This window comes from Echinops telfairi, unplaced genomic scaffold, assembly GCF_000313985.2.
Source record: "Echinops telfairi isolate 266 unplaced genomic scaffold, ASM31398v2 ScPeMD7_7356;HRSCAF=8355, whole genome shotgun sequence".
Lineage (NCBI taxonomy): Eukaryota > Metazoa > Chordata > Mammalia > Afrosoricida > Tenrecidae > Echinops > Echinops telfairi.
The window spans coordinates 3635805-3655806 of record NW_022111256.1 but is presented as its reverse complement, the minus strand read 5'-3'; the positions used below and the strand labels follow the sequence as shown (position 1 = coordinate 3655806).

The following is a 20002-nucleotide window of genomic DNA, read 5'->3' as shown; positions in this document are numbered from 1 at the left end:
GTTGTTTGCGCTGAAGACATCATTGGTCTTGAAAAATTGGATCATGTGATCTTCAGCGTCATTTCGATCACAAGACTCCAGTTTCCAGCTACTGTACCTTTCTCTTTGTTTTCAACTTTCAAATTCCAATGGTCAATAATTAGTAAAGCATCTTGATTGCATGCTGGATCAATTTCAGACTGAAGAAGTTAGTAGAAGTCTTCGAATTCTTCATCACTATCTTTAGTGATTGGTGCTTAAATTTGAATAATAGCGATATTAATTGTATTTCCTTGAAGGCATGTAGATATTATCCTATCATAGAAAGAATTGTATTTCAAGATAGATCTTGAAATTTAGCTTTTCCTCTTGAGTTTGCCATTCATTTCACCGTGGACCCTACGATTGTCTGAATCATAATTGTCAATACCAGTTCGTCTAGCTCACGATGCCTAGGCTAGTCATCTTTATATGCTCCGTTTCATTTTTTGACAACTTCCAACTGATGTCTGGCACCCACACACAAAATGAGAAATTATTAGTTTGTGTACATCATTACATTGTGACTCTACTTTCCAGAGATTTGAATGAATTTAGCTGGAACCTCAATTCCACAATGTAGAGGCCCCAATCCTTCCTGTTTTTCCTTTGCGTTTCTCTTGCTCTTCTCTGCTCTCTTCTTTTGTGCCTCCTCGGACTCCATTTCCCGTGTTTAACTCCCCTGTTAACATTTCCACAAGAAAGGACATTTCTTTTAGCATTTTGTGACTTGTTTATCAACACTGATGAAAATGTAGGGAATGGTTGCAGTATCTTACTCAAAACATTTAGATCCATTCAGGTCCCTTGGTTTGCATGGGTGCCTGGTTCCTTCTTCAAAACCTCTAATCCCTTTCGAGCATTGAAAAGCAAGGATATGAGTCTGAGGACGAAGGCCAGCCTGATGTAAGCTGTGGTCTTTTCAGCCGCTTCCTACGCATGTGAAAGTTGGAGATTGAAGACGGAAGACCCAAGCAGAATCGATGCGTTTGAACTATGGATTGCCCAAAGAACAAACAGGTCTGTCGTGGAAGAAGTGCAACCAGAATGCTCCTGGAGCAAGCCTGGAGAGACTTCGCCTCATGTACTTTGGCTGTGTTCTCAGGAGAGACCGGTCTCTGGAGAAGCGCATCACGCTTGGTAAAGCGGAGAGGCTGTGGAAAGAGGAAGGCTCTAGACGAGAAGAATTGACACCATGGCAACAGCAATGGATTCAACCCGAAGGACGATCGTGAGGATGGCACAGGGCTGGCCAGTGTTTTGTTCTGTTGTACACAGGGTTGCTATGAGCGAAACGGGTTTGATAGCACCTACCACCACCAACAACAACACTCATGTGTGGAGGAGCCCTGGTGGGGTTACACATTGGGCAACCCTTCCGGTTAACAGTTGCTCCTCACGGGAAAGATGAGGCTTTCTACTCCTGTAAAGACTTACAGTCTCAGAAACCCACAAGGGCAGTTCCACCCTGTCCTTTGGGGCCACGTGTGTAGGAAAGGAATTTGATTGGGGGTTTTGGACTCAATGTTAGGATCAGTGTTTTATTCTGACATCTAGTGGTCACTGACCGAGATGGTACACCTGAAGGTGGGTCAATGGGTTTGGGCTGATGGGTAGGAAAGGAAAACCAGCACGTGTGGGGGCGTTGTACAGTCCTGGTACTCTGCCAGAGACTAACATGTTGACTGCCTGGGTCCAGAACCCAGCTTTGGCATTTACTAGATGGATTCACATTGGCAAGTACCTTAGATGGGAATAATAATACCTGTATAGTGGAGGTTACCTCAGGAAATGTTAAGATAATGTGTGACACAAAAGAAGCCATTGATATTTTAAGTAGGGCGGAGCCCTGGTGGTGTAGAGGTTATGCATTGGGCTACGATCCTGGCAGTTTGTAGCCTCTAGCAGCTTGGAGGGAGAAAGACTGGGCTTTCTACTCCCATCAACAGTACAGTCTTGAAACCCACAGGGGTCACTATGAGTCAGCATGGACTCGTTGGTGGTCAAAGAGAAATGTGGAGGACTCACTCTAACTGCCATTGAGTCAATGCTGCCTCACAGTGACCCTAAAGGACAGGCTAGAACTGTCTCCAGTGGGTTTCCAAGACTTTCACTCTTTATTGGAGTAGCACGCCCCATAGTTATCCTGAGGAGCAACGGGTAATTTCAAACTGCTGACCTTGTAGTTAGCAGTCCAACCTGTAACCACTACTCCACCATGGTTTGGGGGACATGGGGGGGACACAGTTTAATCTGTAAGAACAATCATGGCCACTTCCTGTCAATCTGACAGCATGAGACATTCCTATCATCTGTCAGGATGTAGACCATCTTTTCTAAGCTATGTATCCTAATGTATGTTCCCATAAAGATGGCAAGGAAGACCATTTATAGTTGGGTCATAAATCATGGTCTCTCTTGGTCCAGAATTGACGTGCACCAGTTATCATTTTTGTGTAACATCATCATCACAAACGCAGAGGTCTTAAACAGCACACCTTTATCATCTCATAGATTCTGGGGGTGAGGAGCCCATGTACCCTTTCTGCAAGGCTGCAATCCAAGTGTCAGGTGGGGCTGCGTTCTCACCTGAGGCTTGACCATGGAGGGATCTGCTTCCAAACTCATGTGGTTGTGGGCAGCACTTGAAGTCTTCCCAGCTGAGGAAACATTATGTTTGTGGCTGGCTGTCAGCCAGAAGCTTGCCTTCATTCCCTGGCACGTGCCCTTCTCCATATGGTGGTCTATGGCACAGAAGCTTGCTCCCTCAAAGTCATCAAGGAAGAACATCTCCTGGCAAGCTGGATGGTGCAGGCTTGTGTCATATCATCATGTCCACCCTGTCAAACTCTATTGGGCAGAAGCAAGTCATGAGTTCTTGCCTACACTTATGGGAAAGGGATTAGGCAAGCTGTTCAGACCAGGAGATGGGGGGTCATGGGGCCACCTAAGAGTCTCTTGCCACGTTACCCCGATCTGGCACCTAAGTCCAGGGAGGATGGTGCCTCTCAGGAATTCAGCGTTTTCTATGGACATCAGAGAGTACAGACAGCCTTACCCCTGGTCATAACGAAGTAGGATTTCAGGAGGTGGCTGAATGGCAGGAGGGAAACATTTTTGGTCAATTTCTTGGGAAGAATTTTTTCCAGAAACAGTTTGGGAGGCAATATGGAGATGGGAGTGGGCAGACCAGATGGATGTATATTTAAAAACAGTCACAAATGTTGTCTTTCCCTATGCAATGTAGGGAGCTGGGGGTCAGCCTGCTCAGGAGACCCTTCTCTCTCACAGGTGTGGCAGTGTGGAGGGAGGATTGAGGTCCTACCCTGTTCCCGGATCGCTCACCTGGAGAGGCACCACAAGCCCTATGCTTTGGATCTCGGTTCGGCTTTGAGGCGCAATGCTCTTCGCGTGGCGGAGACCTGGATGGATGAGCACAAATACATGGTCTACTTGGCCTGGAACTTGCCCCTCGAGGTTTGTCATGAAATTGAAGACCGACCCCCAGCAACAAATGAAGGAGGAGCAGGTGATATTAGTGATAGGGAATGAAAAAGAATGCAGCAAAGTGCCATCCTCGTCCTAAAGGATTATGGGAAGTCCCGATGGCACGATCATAATGGCGCCTAACACGTCTGTCCCGGTTCCAGGCACTGTTTCACATGTTCACGCATTTAACCATTAGAATATACCTAGGGAGCAGGCAGCGTTTTTTATTATTCTAACTTTACCGATGAGGAAAGGGAGGCACAGAGAGTTGGGAGGAACTTCTTTAAGGTCATAGGTGGAAGCTTTGAAAAGTTGTCAGACTAATGGCAGGAAAAGACCATGGAATTTCTCCATGAACTTTTGGCAGTCTCCTGACACAGCTGGTTAATGGCAGAGCCAAGATTCCAACCAAGGAGACGGCTTCTAGATCCCGGAGTCTTTGCCACTCTGCTGGGCAGGGACTTCCTTGCATGGGGAGGGGAGGGATGGGGAGGGTCGCACAGGATCATGGCAGGTAGGAAGGGCGGGGTCTTGGGAGGAGGGACTGCGGCATGCACATGAATAAGGATGGTCTTGGCCGAGGTCCTATCATCTATTCTGGCCACCAGAGGTCAGTGTGACGTGCGATGGCTCCTTCCTTCAAATATGCCCAGGTGTGTTTTGGAGGGCAGAGGGCTCATCTCTTCTCCTCCGGGTACCCAACCCCAAGGCACTGCCGCCGTATCAGTCCTGACTCACAGCGACCCCCTGTGGGCTTCTGAGACTGTAATTTCTTCTTTGTTCCCTTGATTTTAAAAAAATAGTTTTATTGACACTTAATCCACATGTCATACAATTCAAGAGTTCAATCATATCCAGTACAATCATTACCACCACCGATTTCAGGACACAATCGATTTCAGAACATGTCCATGATTAAATCATCTTTTAAATGAGTAGTGTAATCACCTTTGGTTCTAGTGCTCCCTCCCCCCCTTTGCGTACATTGTTTACTCCCCAGATCCCCTCAACTTCTCCATCTACCCCACCCACATCCCTACGAACCCTTGCATCGGTTATTATCTCTAGGCATCCCCTCCTTCTGTACTTCACAAACTGGACAACCCAACAGAAACAGTAAAGAACAAAAGCGAAGTGAAATGGTAAGAATAGAAAAAGGTAAAAAGACAAACAAGGAGTAAATAAAACAGTGACTTCCTAAAGGAGTCGAAAGCCCAGTCTTCCTCCTGAGGAGCAGCCTGTGGTTTCCAGCTGCTGACCATGCAGACTGCAGCCCTGTGTGCAACCACGGCACCAGCAGGGGTCAGTGTAGAGCGACTCTGGAGTCAAGCGCAGTGATGAGGCCCGAGAGCCAGGTTAAGCCGTGTACAACACTGTGACTGGAGTACAGACTAATGGACAGACGTGTTCGATGCTTCCTCCTAATGCTAAGCTATCAGAACCCTTTCCCTAGCAGCCCAAGGTGCCGTTAATCCCCTACACTCGGCTCCTTGTGGAAAGAGATTTATAAAAATTCATCCTGGTGTTCCAGGATGCCAAGGGATGATAGAAAAACGAGTATACTTCTCAGAAATCACTAGGTATTTGTTGTTGTTTTTAAAGTCTACTGAGTTGGATTTGTGAATATCCCCAGGTGTTAAGAGAATCGATCCTAAATAAAAAACCTAAACACCTACAAGAGAAAATGAGCCAGGAAAGACAATTCTGGGAGGAAGACAGGTGCACAAATGGGTCCTGAATTTCCTACTCAATTTTGCCTCATTAATCATTCTTCACTCAGATCCCCTCCAAATATCACTCTTAGTAAAGAAAACAAACAGACAAACAAACAACCCCCCCTCCTCTTGTGTCTACATCTTGCTGCTAGGACATTGCTTTGGGGAGCTTTCCCCAGTCATCAGGAGGACTGTCTTGGGCTTTATTGGTATAAACATTGTCCCAAACAGGATCAGTCTGAGCCAGCTTGCTAATGATGGGGAAGAAATGGAGTGACCCGACTACGCAGGCCTTATAAAAGCCACTGGGAAGCCAGCAGCGATCCCTAGGACTCAAGCTTTCCCCACTTTCCCTGGAAAACTGAAACATCTCCAGGTTATCTTACAGACCGCCAGGGGAATAGCCGCCTCCCTCATGAGCGGTCCCATCCTGTCAGAGGTGTTAGGGCGGTCACGCAGACACAACGCCGAAGCGCTTGGTCTTTTACTTACAGAACTCGGGGATCGATTATGGAGACATTTCTTCCAGAAAGGCGCTCCGGGAGAAACTGAAATGCCAGACTTTTGACTGGTACCTGAAAAACGTTTATCCCGTCCTGAAGCCAATGCATAACATTGTGGGCTACGGCAGAGTACGTATGACGACATGGCGTTTCTATGTGACATGCTTGCTTGCATATAACGCGATGCTTTCTAAACCCCATGCTGCTCAAGCGTCCATTCCTACCTCTGCTTCCTTCCTTGGCTCTTTGTGCTGGGACCCTCTGAGTTTCCTTTCTCCGCTGGCTCACCCATCTCTTTTTTTCTCTCTGCCTTGATACCTCTTCCTTTGCAAAGGGCAGCCTTCTCATTTTCTCATTCAACCGGAGTGCTTCCTTGGCTCCCCTGAACTTGACTGTGGATGCCCTTCCCAACAGGAGATATTGGGGTCGGGGGTCGGGGGTGTTCCTGGAAAGCAGGTACCATTCTGGTCTTCACTTTGGTTTCCTCATTCAGCTCACTGGCCCCTAGTCGGTTCTGGCTCTCAGCGACTGGATGGGGCACAATAGAACTGTTCCCTTCGCTTCCCAATGCTGTACAGGAGCAGAAAGCCTCACCGTTCTCCCTTGGCAGATTTGAACCGCCAACCTTGCCGTTAGCAGCCCGACTGTGTAACCCACGAAGCCACCAGGGCCTCCTGTTTTCTAGTACTTAGAAAAGGGCATTGGGATCCCAGCCCTCTACTCTGCTCGTTGCTGGCTGAGCAGGATGCCCTGGGGAGAAGGCAGGGCTGGGGATGCTTGAGGAACCACCTCTCTGCCTCTTTGCAACAGTACCGTGGTGTGTTTTGCTCCTTCAGATGAAGAACACATTGGATGAGAGTATCTGCCTTGACCAGGGACCCATTCCAGGCAACACCCCGATCATGCATCCCTGCCATGCCTTCAGCCCACAGGTATTTCCCACAGCCTTCCCTGCCCCAACAGGGAGAGAGAAGTCTGGGGGAGATGAGTCCCTGGAAATCTCGGCCAGATTCAGAGTTGGCATTCAATGATGGTGAGGCGGGGGTCTCGCTCTTCCTCAGTGGCTCAAGAGGCTGGGTGCAGCCCTGGTAACGAAGCACTCCCTGGGGCATCCCCACAGCCATGGTGAGACAATTCCATGGCAGGCACAGAGAAGAGAGGTAGAAGGCCCGTGTTCTGTCTCACTCATTTTTCATAGTCACATTTTGTTGATAATCACCTCCCCCTTCCCCGGTCCTCATCCGTAAACGTGCGCTCCTCGGATGCTCCGGAAGGTGGAAAGGGGAAGTCACCTGGCCTGCTGCTGCTGAGCCGGCCACCAAAGGCCAGAGAAGAGAGCGGCTGACCCACGGGCTTGGGGGAGCCGGAATGACAGCTGGTGGGGGCAGCCAGGGGACATTTTTCCCCCTTGAGAACATCGACATCTGTCCTCTCCCTTTGCCTGTGGCCCTCAAAGAAGCCCCCCTTCCCTCTTAATATGATTGGATTGTGTTTTTCGGTGAAAGCTTACCAGCCAGCTGGGTTCCCAGTTCCCGTGTTCACGGACCCCAGGGCTAGGTTTCACAGCGTGTCACTGGTCTCCCTGTTTCAGTGTTGGTTGCTTTGCTTCCATGAGTCTCACACCTCGGCCCTCCCCCTCGTACCTGCTCATCTTTGATTCAGGGACAATGTAGACCATTTGATCTTTTTTTAAGGCACACAGAGCTTTTAGATAATATTGTTTATATTATGAGCCTGTCTGCTATTTGGCTGAGAATTGACCTCCGGGGCTATGGGCCAGCTCAAAGTTGCAAGGACATGGCAGGGGCCTCTCGAGGGTGCTAGTCTATGCAAGTTGCAAGGAGCCTTCTGAGGTCTTCGTGTAGGTATTCTTTTCACTGAACAGAGGAAAACGCTGAGGCATAAAAAAAAGGTACTCATCCAAGCTCACTCAGCACAGGAACACCCGACTCAGAAACCCACAACATGCTCACTGCTGGGCTTTGTCTTCAAAGATACACCCCCTTCCTTGCCATGAAACCCCTGGTCCTGGGGGAGCCCTTGTAGGGAAGGAAGCCGGCTGGTGCCCCTGCCCAAGCCTGGTCTTCTCTCTAGAATACTCTGGGGGCTGGGAAAGAAAGCAGAGGAGACGCCTGTTCCCCGGGGAAAGACAGAGCTCCCCGTGATGTGTGATTGTCTCGTAGGCTCCTGAGTAGCCTTCATGCTTCCTGGAAGGCCAAGTGGACCCCACGACTATGTCCACGGCAGGCTCTGCTCTCTTTCAGAATGTCTACTACCACGTAACGGGGGAATTCTACGTGGGACCACTGATTGCAGAGTCAACAACCAAGGATCGCTGCCTGACCGACCCTGGCAAAGGGGAGAAGCCCACTTTAGAGCCATGCACCCAGGAAGCCCACAATGAACTGCATATATACTGGGATTTTCAAATGGTGAGTTGTGGGCATTCTACCCACAGACAGACACAGTCAAATGTCCTGTTGATTAGCTAGTGTTTTAGAGAGATTTGTTTTTGTGGCAGACTGGAAACTGGGAACTTAGTGTGGCCGGCAACTGAGTCTCTTGACTAAAACAGAGACTGTTTGTGCCACGGGTCTCCTGGAGCTTCATAGGAAGTTTACCAATGAAGAGTTTGGGTTTCAGTCCTGAGCTCAATCACAATGAGCAAGTGTCTTCAGTTCTCTGAGGCTCAATGTCCTCATCTGGAAAATGGAGATAATAACACAATACCTCTTGGGGAGGATGCGATGAGATAATGACCGTGAAAGGGTTCCCATCAGCCCTGGAACATAGAGTGCTTGATAACCATCAGCCATTGGCCTGTGTTTTATTATGGATAATGATCGGAGAGGCTGGGAGCAAGAGGATGAAATATGACAAAGACTAATGTGAAAATCAAGGACCCCGATGGTGCTATACTTAAGCTCTCAGTTGCTCATCGGAAGATGGGTGGTTCGAAGCCAGCAGCCAGTCCACTGGTGGATAATCTGGCAGTCAGCTTCCCTAAAGATTAAATAACAAACAAACTTCTGGGTCAGCTCATCTTGGGCCTACCTAGGATGTGGGGTCTTGTACATTCATATCTTTTTGAGTGGGGGTAGGAGGGCTTCAAGAGTCAGAATGGACCCTCAAGCAACTCCTTGTTTGTGCTTTATTTTTAAATTCTCTAGAGAATTCACTGGTAGGACATGAAGATAGATGTCAGGAATGTGAAGAGATGAATTTTTATTTCTGTCCCGTTTGATTGAACAAGAATAAGCCTAACCCTGAAATCTTTCTGGGGATAGGGCTAGTAACGATTTCACAGGATTTCATGAAGGTTAAATGAAAAGTGCTAGATTAGTTCAAAGTCCACCTCACTGCCATCGGGCATCGATTCTGCCACACAGCGATCCCATTGGACAGGGTAGAACTGCCCCTGTGAGTTTCTGAGACTGTAATTCTGAACAGGAGTAGACAGCCCTGTCTTTCTTGGCGCACCTGGTTTTGAACTGCTGACCAATGAGTAACCACTAGGCCACCAGGGCTCCTAGAACAGTGCAAGGAGACAACAACAACAACAAACCAAAAATGATAACACTTTTGCTAGAGGCTGTAAATCTTTATGGGAACAGACTACCCCATCTCCGTCCAGCAGAGCAGTTGGTAGGTTTGAACCCCTGACTTGTGCTTAGCTGTCCAGCCCTTCTCCGGCAGAACCACTCTTTGAACTAGACAGTAACAACGAGAAGGAGGAGGGTAAAGTCTTCCTGGTCCGCATCTTCCTGCTCTGAATGCGAAGCTCCTATTATTACACGAGTCTACGAAAATCCATGTTTCCTCCTACCTTCCAGCTTTTAGCACATGCTGTTCCCTCTTCCCTCAGCTCTTTTCCTGGGAAGCTGCCGAGGCTTCTGGTCTTCAACTCTGCTTCCTGCAGGTAGCCTCCCAGGACCCCGCAGGACGACGGGAGTGGGTGGTTCTTTTATGTGCTCCCAGGGGCCCGCGCATTTAGGCTCCTCTCCTGATCACCTGCTTCTTTCCAGCCCCAGGCCAAGGATCCCAGGGACACATCTAGATTGTGTTCACTGGTTTCTCTCTCGCAATTAGCCGCAGTGCCTGGAACACGTAGGCATTCAATACGTGGTTGTGCAACGAATCTATTCCTGGAGGCCCTGCAGCTATTAGCTTGGAGAGGTAGACCTGGGGAAAGATGCTGCCTTCTCCATGAGGACAAGGGCAACAGGCGTGCATTGTGCACAGAAGGGCAGACTTGAGACCAAAGCACAAAACCACACTAGCTGGCACTGAGCTAATTGTGAGTCATGGCGGCCCACGTGCGTCAGGGTCAAACTGGGCTCTGCAGGGCTGGCCGTGGTGGACTTCTCAGGAGTGGATCGCCAGGACTTTAGTCTAAGGCACCTCTGGGTGGACTTGACTTTCCTACATTTTGCTTAGCTGTCAAATGCACTAACTGCCCGCACCAGCCAGGGATAGTTAGCGCATTTGTCTTTTGACAAATCAGGCATCATCTTTTGACTTAATATAAGGAGGGGGCTTTTCCACAACTTCACAGCTACCCAAAAGGGTTTAGTAAGGTGGGGCGCTCTCTGTCTGTGTTAGGCACTGACAAGAACTTGCTGAGTGTCTGGAGTTAAATGTGAGCTCTTGACTAATGGTGTCTTTTGTGTACAGAAAGTACTATGAAAGGTGTGTTTGCTTTTTTAAATTAATACTCAGTTTCTCAACATTATACACGAAGGAGCCATCGTTTGCTTTTATGCTATTAAGTTCAATTTACAAATCTCATTCACTTAGCTATACATCTGGAAAAGAGTAACAATCACTTCAAAAGCGGAACTTACAATCCCACCAGTTAAATTTCCTTCAGTATGGCAAGTTCTGTTTAGAAATTTAATACATTAAATTTCCCTTTTCACGAACTTTGTTTCTCTGACTTTCAGATGTGATGGCTCTCTGAAGTCTTTCAGAAGTGTTTGCAAAGTTAGTAAAATCTCCACATAAAATTACACCTTTCAATGGCTTATTCAGTGACACATTTTAAAATTGGAAATATAAAGTTATCCAGTAAGACATGCCTATTGGTAAGCACTGCAAGTAAAACGGTAAAACAAACACTGTTTGATCTACTCAACTCGTATACAAACCCAAAGCTCCTTGCCAAGGAGTCAATCCAGACTCATAGCAACCCAAGGACAGAGTAGACCTGCTCTCTAGGGTCCCCGGCTGTAAATCGTCATGGAAACAGAAAGTCTCATCTCACCGGAGCAGCGGGTGGGTCCACACTGCTGGCTAGCAGCTTACTGTGCAGCCCGTGTAGGCGGAATCCTAAATCCACCGAGAATTAGATGTTACCACTACTGCTCCCAAAGAAACAATGATGTCATCCCCCCAAACTTGAAGGTTGCTTTCCTCAGGGTATTTTGGAAAGTCGCCTTGTTAGCTGACTGAAGTTGCTTTGAGCCTAGAGGTTTGGGCTGGGTGTGGGATCTGGGATCTCAGGGCATCTAGGGAAGTTCTACCCATTATCCAGATGCTCAGGTTGGGTGTCCGTTTAGAGTCACGGTATCAAGAATGCCAACAATTAAAGAGATGTGATCATGTAGTTCATGGTGGATCATTTGCTATTAAGTCAGTTTTAAATCAATTTATTCCATCGAATCCTTTTATATTCATCTTATCTCTGGGATCACCATTCTTCCAGCTATTAGCAGGATATTTGATTGAACTTTGGATCCCTCTTGGGCTCGATGTATTCTGTAGACACCGCTTATACACTAATTAATTCTCCTGAAAGGTTACCAAGGACATTTCCCCAGAATTGAGAAGGAGCTGAGACTAGATAATCCTTTTGTTTCCTTCCACTTTCATGACTTTGTGGGGTTTTTCAACAGTTTTATTGGCATATAATTCACATATCATACAATCCAATAGTTCAGTCACACCGAGAAGAGTTGTACAATCATCTCCGCAATCAGTTTAGAACATTTTCTTCATTCTTGTCCTCCTCGTTATTAGCTCCTCGTTTCCCCCTAACCTCCCCTACCATACCCTCAAGGAATCATCCATCCAGTTACCATCTCCATAGATTTCCCTGTCAACCAGAGGAGCTTCTGGCTTCCTGGGACTGCAGGAGAGATACTGTTAGCAACAGAGACAGAAATGGGTTTGAAGACATGGGGCTGGACTGGGAGATGAGGAGCAGAGTTGAGAGTGCAGATGCTGCTGAAATAGGGGAGGATTTGGGCAGAGGCGATCACCTGGAAGCCTTCTAAATCGAGTGACAACTCAGGACAAACCATGGACCTTTGGAGGAGGTGGTGAGAAAAGATACCACTCTCACATAGGGTTGGGGCAGTAAGAAGGAGAGAAGCAGGGGTGGGTGGGGTAGGGGGGTGGGTGGGGGTGCTCTCATATACTGCAAGGGTGGGGGTGTGGAGGCACTGTTCTAGAAAGCAATTTGGCCAGATGAATCAACCCATCCCCTAAACTAATGATCTCTTCCCCTTTGAGGCAGGAATTCTACTTTTGAAAGGAGCCCTGACAGCATTTAAGCTGTTGGCTGCTAAGCGAAAGGTGGGCAGTTCAAACTCCCCAGCTGCTCCATGGGAGGAAGATGTGGCAGCCTGCTCCTGTCAAGACCACGGGCTCGGAAACCTACGGACAGTTCTGCTCTGTCTGAGAGGGCTGCCATGACTCAACCGCAATGGGTTTTGTTTTAGTTTTAATTCTAGCCTGGTTGCTAACCACAAGGTTGACGGTTCCAACCCACCAGTTGTTCTGTGGGAGATATATGAGGTTTTGTGCTTTCGTCAAGATTTACCATCTCAGAAACCCTATAAGGGGGTGCCCTGAATAAGAATCGATTCAGCAGAAGTGGGTTCGCATTTGCTTAGGACAATATAATTAAAATCTAAGCCACGACTTTTGTAGAAAACATATTAATATTCTGATAGCAAACATTAGGAAAAATTCAGTATCCTTGGACTAAAAATTAAAGTCCCTTGAACTGAACATTGTACCATAAAGCCTACAAAAGCTGGAAGTTGAACAAGGTAGAGCACTTTCAGAGAAGGAAAATGAAAATATTTTCCATAAAGATGAATGATAAGAAAGGGGTGCGTGGGGGAACGGGGAAGTGAGCTGATACCAAGAGCTCACCTCAAGTAGAAAGAAAATGTCTTGAAAATGATGATGGCAACATATGTACAGATGTGCTTCACACAATGGAACTATGTATGGATTGTGATAAGAGCTCTAAGAGCCCCAAACAAAATGATTAAAAAAGAAAGACAGTGGTAAGACTGCATCCTGTCAAAGGTGGAGAATTTGCCAGACAAACTGAGACGAACAAGGCAGTCCTGCCAGGTTCTAGCTCGCCTAGGTTTCAGTATTCAGCCATTATAGACAGCCCATTATTATAGAGCACATGACCCAAGGCATGGCATTGCATTGACCTCATCTGCCATGGGCACATTGGACACTGAATAAGGAAGAATATGAAATGTGCCATGGGCTTCCAGAAGAACAAACAAATCTATCTTGGAAGAAGTACATTTGGATGACCTTAGCAATGAAGGCACCATGTCAGTAGAAGCCAGTCCCTGGATAGGACTCCGTGCTTGGTGACGTCATCAAAAAGGAGGCAGGCCCACGAGGTGGATTGGCACAATGGCTGCAACAATTGGCTCAAACATAACAGTAACGGTAAGGGTGGTGCAGGACTAGGCAGTGTTTCTTTCTGTTGCACATAGGATCCCTGCGATTTGGAACCAACCAGATGGCACCTACAACAGCAATGTGCGCGTATATATTGGTATAATGGTATCCATTAAACCAGGACCCAACAGAATGCTCAAACTATAGGATGATATCATTGACATTGCACACAAGTACATTTTTGCTCAAGATCACCTGACAGCATTGGCAGCCGTACATTGACAGGGAGCTGCCAGAAGTTCAGGATGGATGAGGAAGAGGACGTGGAGCAAGGGGAGATCATTGCTGATGGATCTTGGCTCAAAGCAGAGAATACCAAAAAGATACTTACGTGTGTTTCCTTGACTATATAAAGGTGTTCGACTGTGTGGACCATAATAAACTGCAGATGCCCTTGAGAAGACTGGAAATTCAGGAACTCTTCATTGTGCTCCTGAGGAACTTGTCCATGGACCAAGAGGCAGTTGTGAGAACAGGACAAGGGGATACAACATGGCTTAAAATCAGGAAAGGTGTGCGTCAGGCTGTATCCTCTCACCATACTTGTTCAAGCTCTATGCTGAGAAACCATCAGAGAAGCTGTACTCTATGAAGAAGGCTGTGACATCGGGATTGCAGGAAGGCTTCTTAACAACCTGCTGTATGCAGATGACACAACCCTGCTTGCTGGAAGTGAGGAGGACTTGAAGCCCTGGCTGATGAAGGTCAAGGATCTCAGCCTTCAGTATGGATTACAGCTCAATGTAAAGACAACCCAACGCTTCGCAACTGGACCCATAGGTAACATCATGATAAATGGGGCAAAGGCTGAAGTTGTCAAGGATTTTATCTCACTTGGATCCACAATCAATGCTCGTGGAAGCAGCAGTCAAGAGATCAAAAGAGGAGCAGATGAGCTTACGAGTCATGTGATGGCTGCGTGCAGAGCCATCTGTGTCCAAGGCTGCCCCCGAAGAGACAGCAGAGTGAAACTGGGTACCCCAAGAGTGAGAACCCAGGAGTAAAGATGGATCTGCGTGAGAAGGGGGTTCATCATGGCAGATGGCCCAAAGAGATCCCGTATAAAAAATTATCAAGTGTTGAAGGACTCCATGCCATTGTGTCTGATCGAGATGGGGTGCCGACTATGAACGTAGCCACTGGCTTTGAGACCTGGCTTCTTTCTGCTTTTCCTCTCGCAACAGACTAAGGTAGCAAACTTGGGCTTTCCAAACCCGAAAGGATTATGTTTCTATAACCCCTACCAGGAGGTTCAATTTAATCGTTTGCTTTTGGTGGTGTAGTGCCAACGCAGGACTAATTGTCAGCCTAGAAAAAGAACTTCTTCCTTGATTTGAAGAATTGAGACAAGCTGTGGAAGTTTCTTAAGCAGACAGCGGTCTGGGCGTGTACCTTGTCTTCCTGATACAGGCACAATATCAACTCAGCAGTCTCTAGACTACAAGAATACTTGCATCTGTAGCCAAGAAAGGGCCCTCTTTCCTACCTGAGCCTAAATGAAAGCGCGTACAGATGCAATTTCTGAACAGATTGATTGTTTTATTTCCTTGTGCAGGATGGTGTCTTATTGTGTGAGATCTGGGAACACCACAAGGACGGCTCAGTCAGTCACAGCTCCCCTGGAGCTGAGTCCTGTCACCAAATGTCGAGGCGATTCTCGTCAGTGGGTCAGAATCAAAATGATACAACGATCCACGCGAACCATCAAGTGCTCCCTATTGTAAAATATGTCCAGGTCAGCAGCAGGATGCAGGCTCTTTTTATTGTAAACAGTGAGAAGAACCTCTTTTTCTTCCTATTATGGTTTATTTCTTTGCATTGAATGCGAGGAAAATAAAATGGCTTAGCAAAAGTAATAGTACAATCATGAACTTCCCCTGCATCCATCTTGCCATATTTCCAATAGCCGTATAGATGGCTATTGCTCATTGATGTGGTTCCTCGCAGAGGGTGCTGCTCCATCCCTAAAAGTCAAATGATAGCTACTGACCCACCTCCCAACGTTCCCCCCACATTCTGTTATCCATGTATAACCAGTGTTATAATGTCTGCGTGTTCTTTATAAAATTTAGATGTGCTTTGTTATCAAATGGTTCCATATATTGGTATGTATGTAAGCATGATGATACAGCCCTTTTTATGCATGAGTATAAATACAATAATATTTTTAAAAGTAAAAAAAGGGTGTGTATGCCAAAAGACACATTGCATTAGGTAAATTTGCTGCACAAGACCTCTTTAGAGTGTTAAAGAGCAAGGAGGTGACTTTGAGGACAAAGGTGCTCCTGACCCAAGCCAGGGTATTCTCCCTCGCCTCCTGTGCATGTGACTGTTGGGCACTGAATAAGGAAGACCAAAGAAGAATCAGTGCATTTGGATCTTGGTGCTGGGGAAGAATATTGAAGGTACAGTGGACCGCTAAAAGGACAAACCTATCTGTATTGGAAGAAGTATGGCCAGAGTACTTTTTGAGGCACGGACGCAAGACGTCGTCTTACTTACTTTGGACATGTTGTCAGGAGATTCCAGTCCCTAGAGAAGGACATTGTGCCTGGTAGAGGAGGGCCTTGATGAGATGGGTGGACACAGTGGCTGCATCAATGGGCTCAAGCACAGGAACAGTAGTGCAGATGGCGCCGCACGTGCAGTGTTCTGTTCTGCATAGGGTCAAGGCGGGTTGGAGCCGACTCAATGGCATCCAACAACAGAAACAACATATATAATGGTTTAATGTGTATACATATGCACACACGTGTGTGTGTATGTATGTATGTATGTGTGTGTATATGTATGTATGTGTGTGTGTGTATATATATATAAAACAGCAACATGGGAAAATACACACAATAGAATTCTGAATTTTACAAGCAGGTAATAAAAATTACATACATACTATTATCCTATAATATTGTTGTTAGGTGCTGTACATACACAATAACAATATATATATATATATATATGATGTTTCAACCATTAAATCAATATATATACAAATCATTCTATATAATGGTTTAATGCATTCCCACACATTTATAGATACGTACGTTAAAACACTGACATGGGAAAATGCACATGATATACTTTTGAACTTAGCAAACAGGCTACAAATATCATATACACAACACCATCCCATAATATTATCATGCCTGTTTTCAGGTGCCGGGGAGTTGGCTCCACATCACAGACTCTGTGTGCATCAGAATGAACCCCGCTTAGGTGGGCGCCATCCTGACAATTACTGTTGTGTTAGAGTCCGTTGTTTCAGCCAATGTGCCAATCCACCCTGTGGATCTTCCTCTTTTTCCGGTGACCTTCTACTTCACCAAGTGTGATGTCTTTTTCCAGGGACGGGTTTCTTATGCCCATGGTATGTGAGACAAAAATCTCACTCTCTTCACGTCTCAGGTCGACCCAATGTACTTCTTCCCAGACAGATTTGCCCTTCTGGCGGCCCACGGCACTCTTACTAGTCAGTCTTCCTTATTCAGCGTCCACCTTTCACATGCATATGAGGCCGCTGGAATTTGCACAGCTTGGGCCAGGCACACCTTAGTGCTCAAATGGACATTCTTGCCTCATTGCCTGGGAAGTTGGAGTCTGAAAGAGGGCGGGAGGGGTGGGAAGATCAGGTGTTGGTTCAAACCGATGGTAGAGTTAAGGTTTCCTGTTTTCTCTCTTTAATATTGTGATATGTAGAAATCCTTAAAGGAATCTGCAAAAGAGGGAGAAAGATGTAAGGATGAGTGGTTTCCCTGGCAGCAACACTAGCTGGGGCTTAGCGAGCAGAGGGCGCTGCAGGCAGCTAGGTGGGAAGAAGGCAGCTGCTTTGAGACACCCACAAGGCACCGTTCCACAGCCACTTAGCATGCTCCGGTGAGAGGACAGAATGACCGGAAGTGCAGTCTTTTTAAAGAAAATCATTTTATTGGGGGCTCATACAGCTCTTATCACAATCTATACATCCATCCATTGTGTCAAGCACATTTGTACATGTGTTGCCATCGTCATTTTCACAACATTTTCTTTCTACTTGAGCCCTTGGTATCAGCTTCTCATTTTCCCCCTCCCTCCCCTCCTCTCCTTCCCGCATGAACCCTTGATCATTTATAAATTATCATTTTTTCATGTCTTACACTGACTGATGTCTCCTTTCACCCAGTTTTCTGTTGTCCATCCCCCTGGGAGGGGATTATATGTAGATGCTCTGGTCTACTCAGATTTGTGAGGTAGAATTCGGTTCATGATACGGTGGGGGTGGGGGTGGGTGGGGAGGAAGCATTAAAGAACTAGAAGAAAGCTGTATGTTTCATTGGTGCTTTACTGCACCCTGACTGGCTTGTCTCCTCCACGTGACCCTTCTGTGAGGGGATGTGCAGTTGTCTACAGAAGGGTTGTGGGTCTCCGCTCCGCACCCCCTCACCCACAATGCAGAAGTGCAGTCTTATTGGCATAAGGAGCAGTGAAGAAATTTTGCTCAAGTGTGTGTTTCGTGGGTGGGGGTGGAGGGATTAAATCTTGGTGAGGTGGACTAGAGCCATGCTGAGGAGTAAGCCAAGCCCTGAGGCCAGACTGATGTTGGCACATGGGTGGCCAGGCCTGCTCGGTTCATGAAGTTTCTCCAGGAGCTTTCTGGTTTCTGAAAGCAAAGATCAGAGGAAAGAATGGTGAGACCGACCGGGAGAAGTTCTTGAATCTGGAGAGCCATCCTGGATGCTGGGGTGGGGGCAGAGGGAGCTCAGACTGACCTAGAGTCAGGTAAACTTGAGGGGGCAGGAGTTGGTAGGGGCTCGTTGTGGCTTGAAGATCTGAGAGGCAAGGAGGAGATGGCAGGAGAGGGAGCAGAGAGTTGGAGATCTTAGAGCCACAGCTCTGCTTGGATGCCATTAGTTTTAACGATGATAGCAGACAGCTGGTTGTACAAAAGGAAGAGGTTATGTGAGTGCCCGCAGAGAGATGCCTTGAGGGTGTGGGGAGGGGGAGGGGGAAGAGAAAAGAGCAGGACCATGACAGATGGTGGTTTGCTCAGATGCAGAGACAGGGAGTAAAGGGCTCAGGGCCCTGGAGATGGCACACGGGAACAAGGGGAAGGAGGCCTCCCCCATTCCACATTCCATTAGATTGAGTAGAGGAACGGATGACGTGACCATCATTGCACATCTAAATGTGTCTGACGCAAAACGCTCGATCAATATTCACCCTAACACACTTTATCGATGGGGAAACTGAAGTGTAGAGAGGTGAAGTATAGTTTGTGTGGTGCAGCAGAGACTCAAACCCAGATTCCTTAGCTCTGTAGCCCATCGTGTTCCCACTAGTCAACAATGTTGAAACCCCACAATACAGAGAGGCAGGGAGGTGCCACCCAGAGTGGCATAGAACCTGGATTGAGTGCCTAAAAGTAGTGTCTGTCCCAATCCTAGAACAGGGCCTCACCGAGGAGTGGGAACCCAGTGAGAGTGACCAGGGAGGTGTCAGGGGTGAAGAAGTGGGAGGGAAGGCCAAGTAGAGACCAGTCCTTGGCTTATCAAAGCACGCCAGTCTTGAGAGAGGTGATGATACCATATGAAACAGCACTTTCCAATTCTCCCAGTACTCTCAGATTTGGGGTTAATTCATCAGGGGCTGCTAGAGAAAGCCCTGGGGGATTTGGTTCTAGGCTTTGCTTCTTCTTCTCCTTTGGGAGACTTTCAGAGGATGAGAGGGTTCTGTAAGCTTGTCTCTGATCACAGCAGGGAGAGGCGGATGGAGAAATAAGGTACATCTGGTACTCTGACTCTGTCTCTCCTTCTCTTCAGGGAAAGGCTGTCAAAAACAGGGCCACCAAACGGTGTCTGGAGATCAAGAGGAACCCTTCAGGTACCTATGAGCCTGTACTCCAGACCTGCACCACTCAAGTGTGGAAAATTCAGCACACCATCAGGAACTGGGGGTAAAACCGACGTCCAGGTTAACGATGAAGACATCCGAAGGGAGCTTGGATTGGGGACAACAGCTGTGGCCACTTGAAGGTTTTCTACTCCCAATACTGCTCAAAGTGGGTGAAGGGGAGAGAAAGTGTGTGTGTGTGTGTGTGTGTGTGTGTGTGTGTGTACCAGGGCTTCAGCGTGGGATTCACAGGATGTGGGGAAGGGAAGTCGGTCGGCACATGTGCACTGCTGCTCAGCTGGGGATGGGGTGGAAATGATGACCTCCACTCCACAGTTTCCCTTGGGAGCTCAGGATGTGGATCCAGTGTCATTCTTGGAAAATCCTTGGAATAGTCAGCATCCTGTGGCTGTATGGGGGGGGGGGGGGGGGGGGAGTTTTTCTTTGGCTTCTGCCAAGAGTGTCTGACAACTACTATCACCATCAGTCTCACACCTCCTGCAGCTCATCTGCTGAGAAATCGCCATCATCCTTGGAGGCCTGTCATGTGAAGGGGTGGGTCATCACCAGATGGGCAGCTTGACACCTGCTCTGATGGCTCCAAGTCAACAGGAGACCTTAATGGACCTTCCCTGAAGGTGTAGAGTCACTTCCATCCCCTCCTTTCTCGACTGTCCCAAAAGATGCAGTCAA

General features: G+C 47.4%; 1 protein-coding gene and 1 pseudogene across 1 annotated transcript in view; both read left to right on the top strand.

The window, feature by feature from the left end:
* Positions 1-19377, top strand: part of GALNT8 (polypeptide N-acetylgalactosaminyltransferase 8) — a 52343-nt gene extending 32966 nt beyond the window's left edge. Inside the window, exons 7-11 of the mRNA XM_004717389.1 lie at positions 3310-3495; positions 5717-5854; positions 6562-6657; positions 7990-8157; positions 19240-19377. Coding sequence (XP_004717446.1) covers positions 3310-3495; positions 5717-5854; positions 6562-6657; positions 7990-8157; positions 19240-19377 — 726 coding nt within the window. The remainder of the gene's footprint in view (positions 1-3309; positions 3496-5716; positions 5855-6561; positions 6658-7989; positions 8158-19239) is intronic.
* Positions 14451-14812, top strand: LOC105979906 (annotated as a pseudogene).
* Positions 19378-20002: the final 625 nt, after the last annotated feature.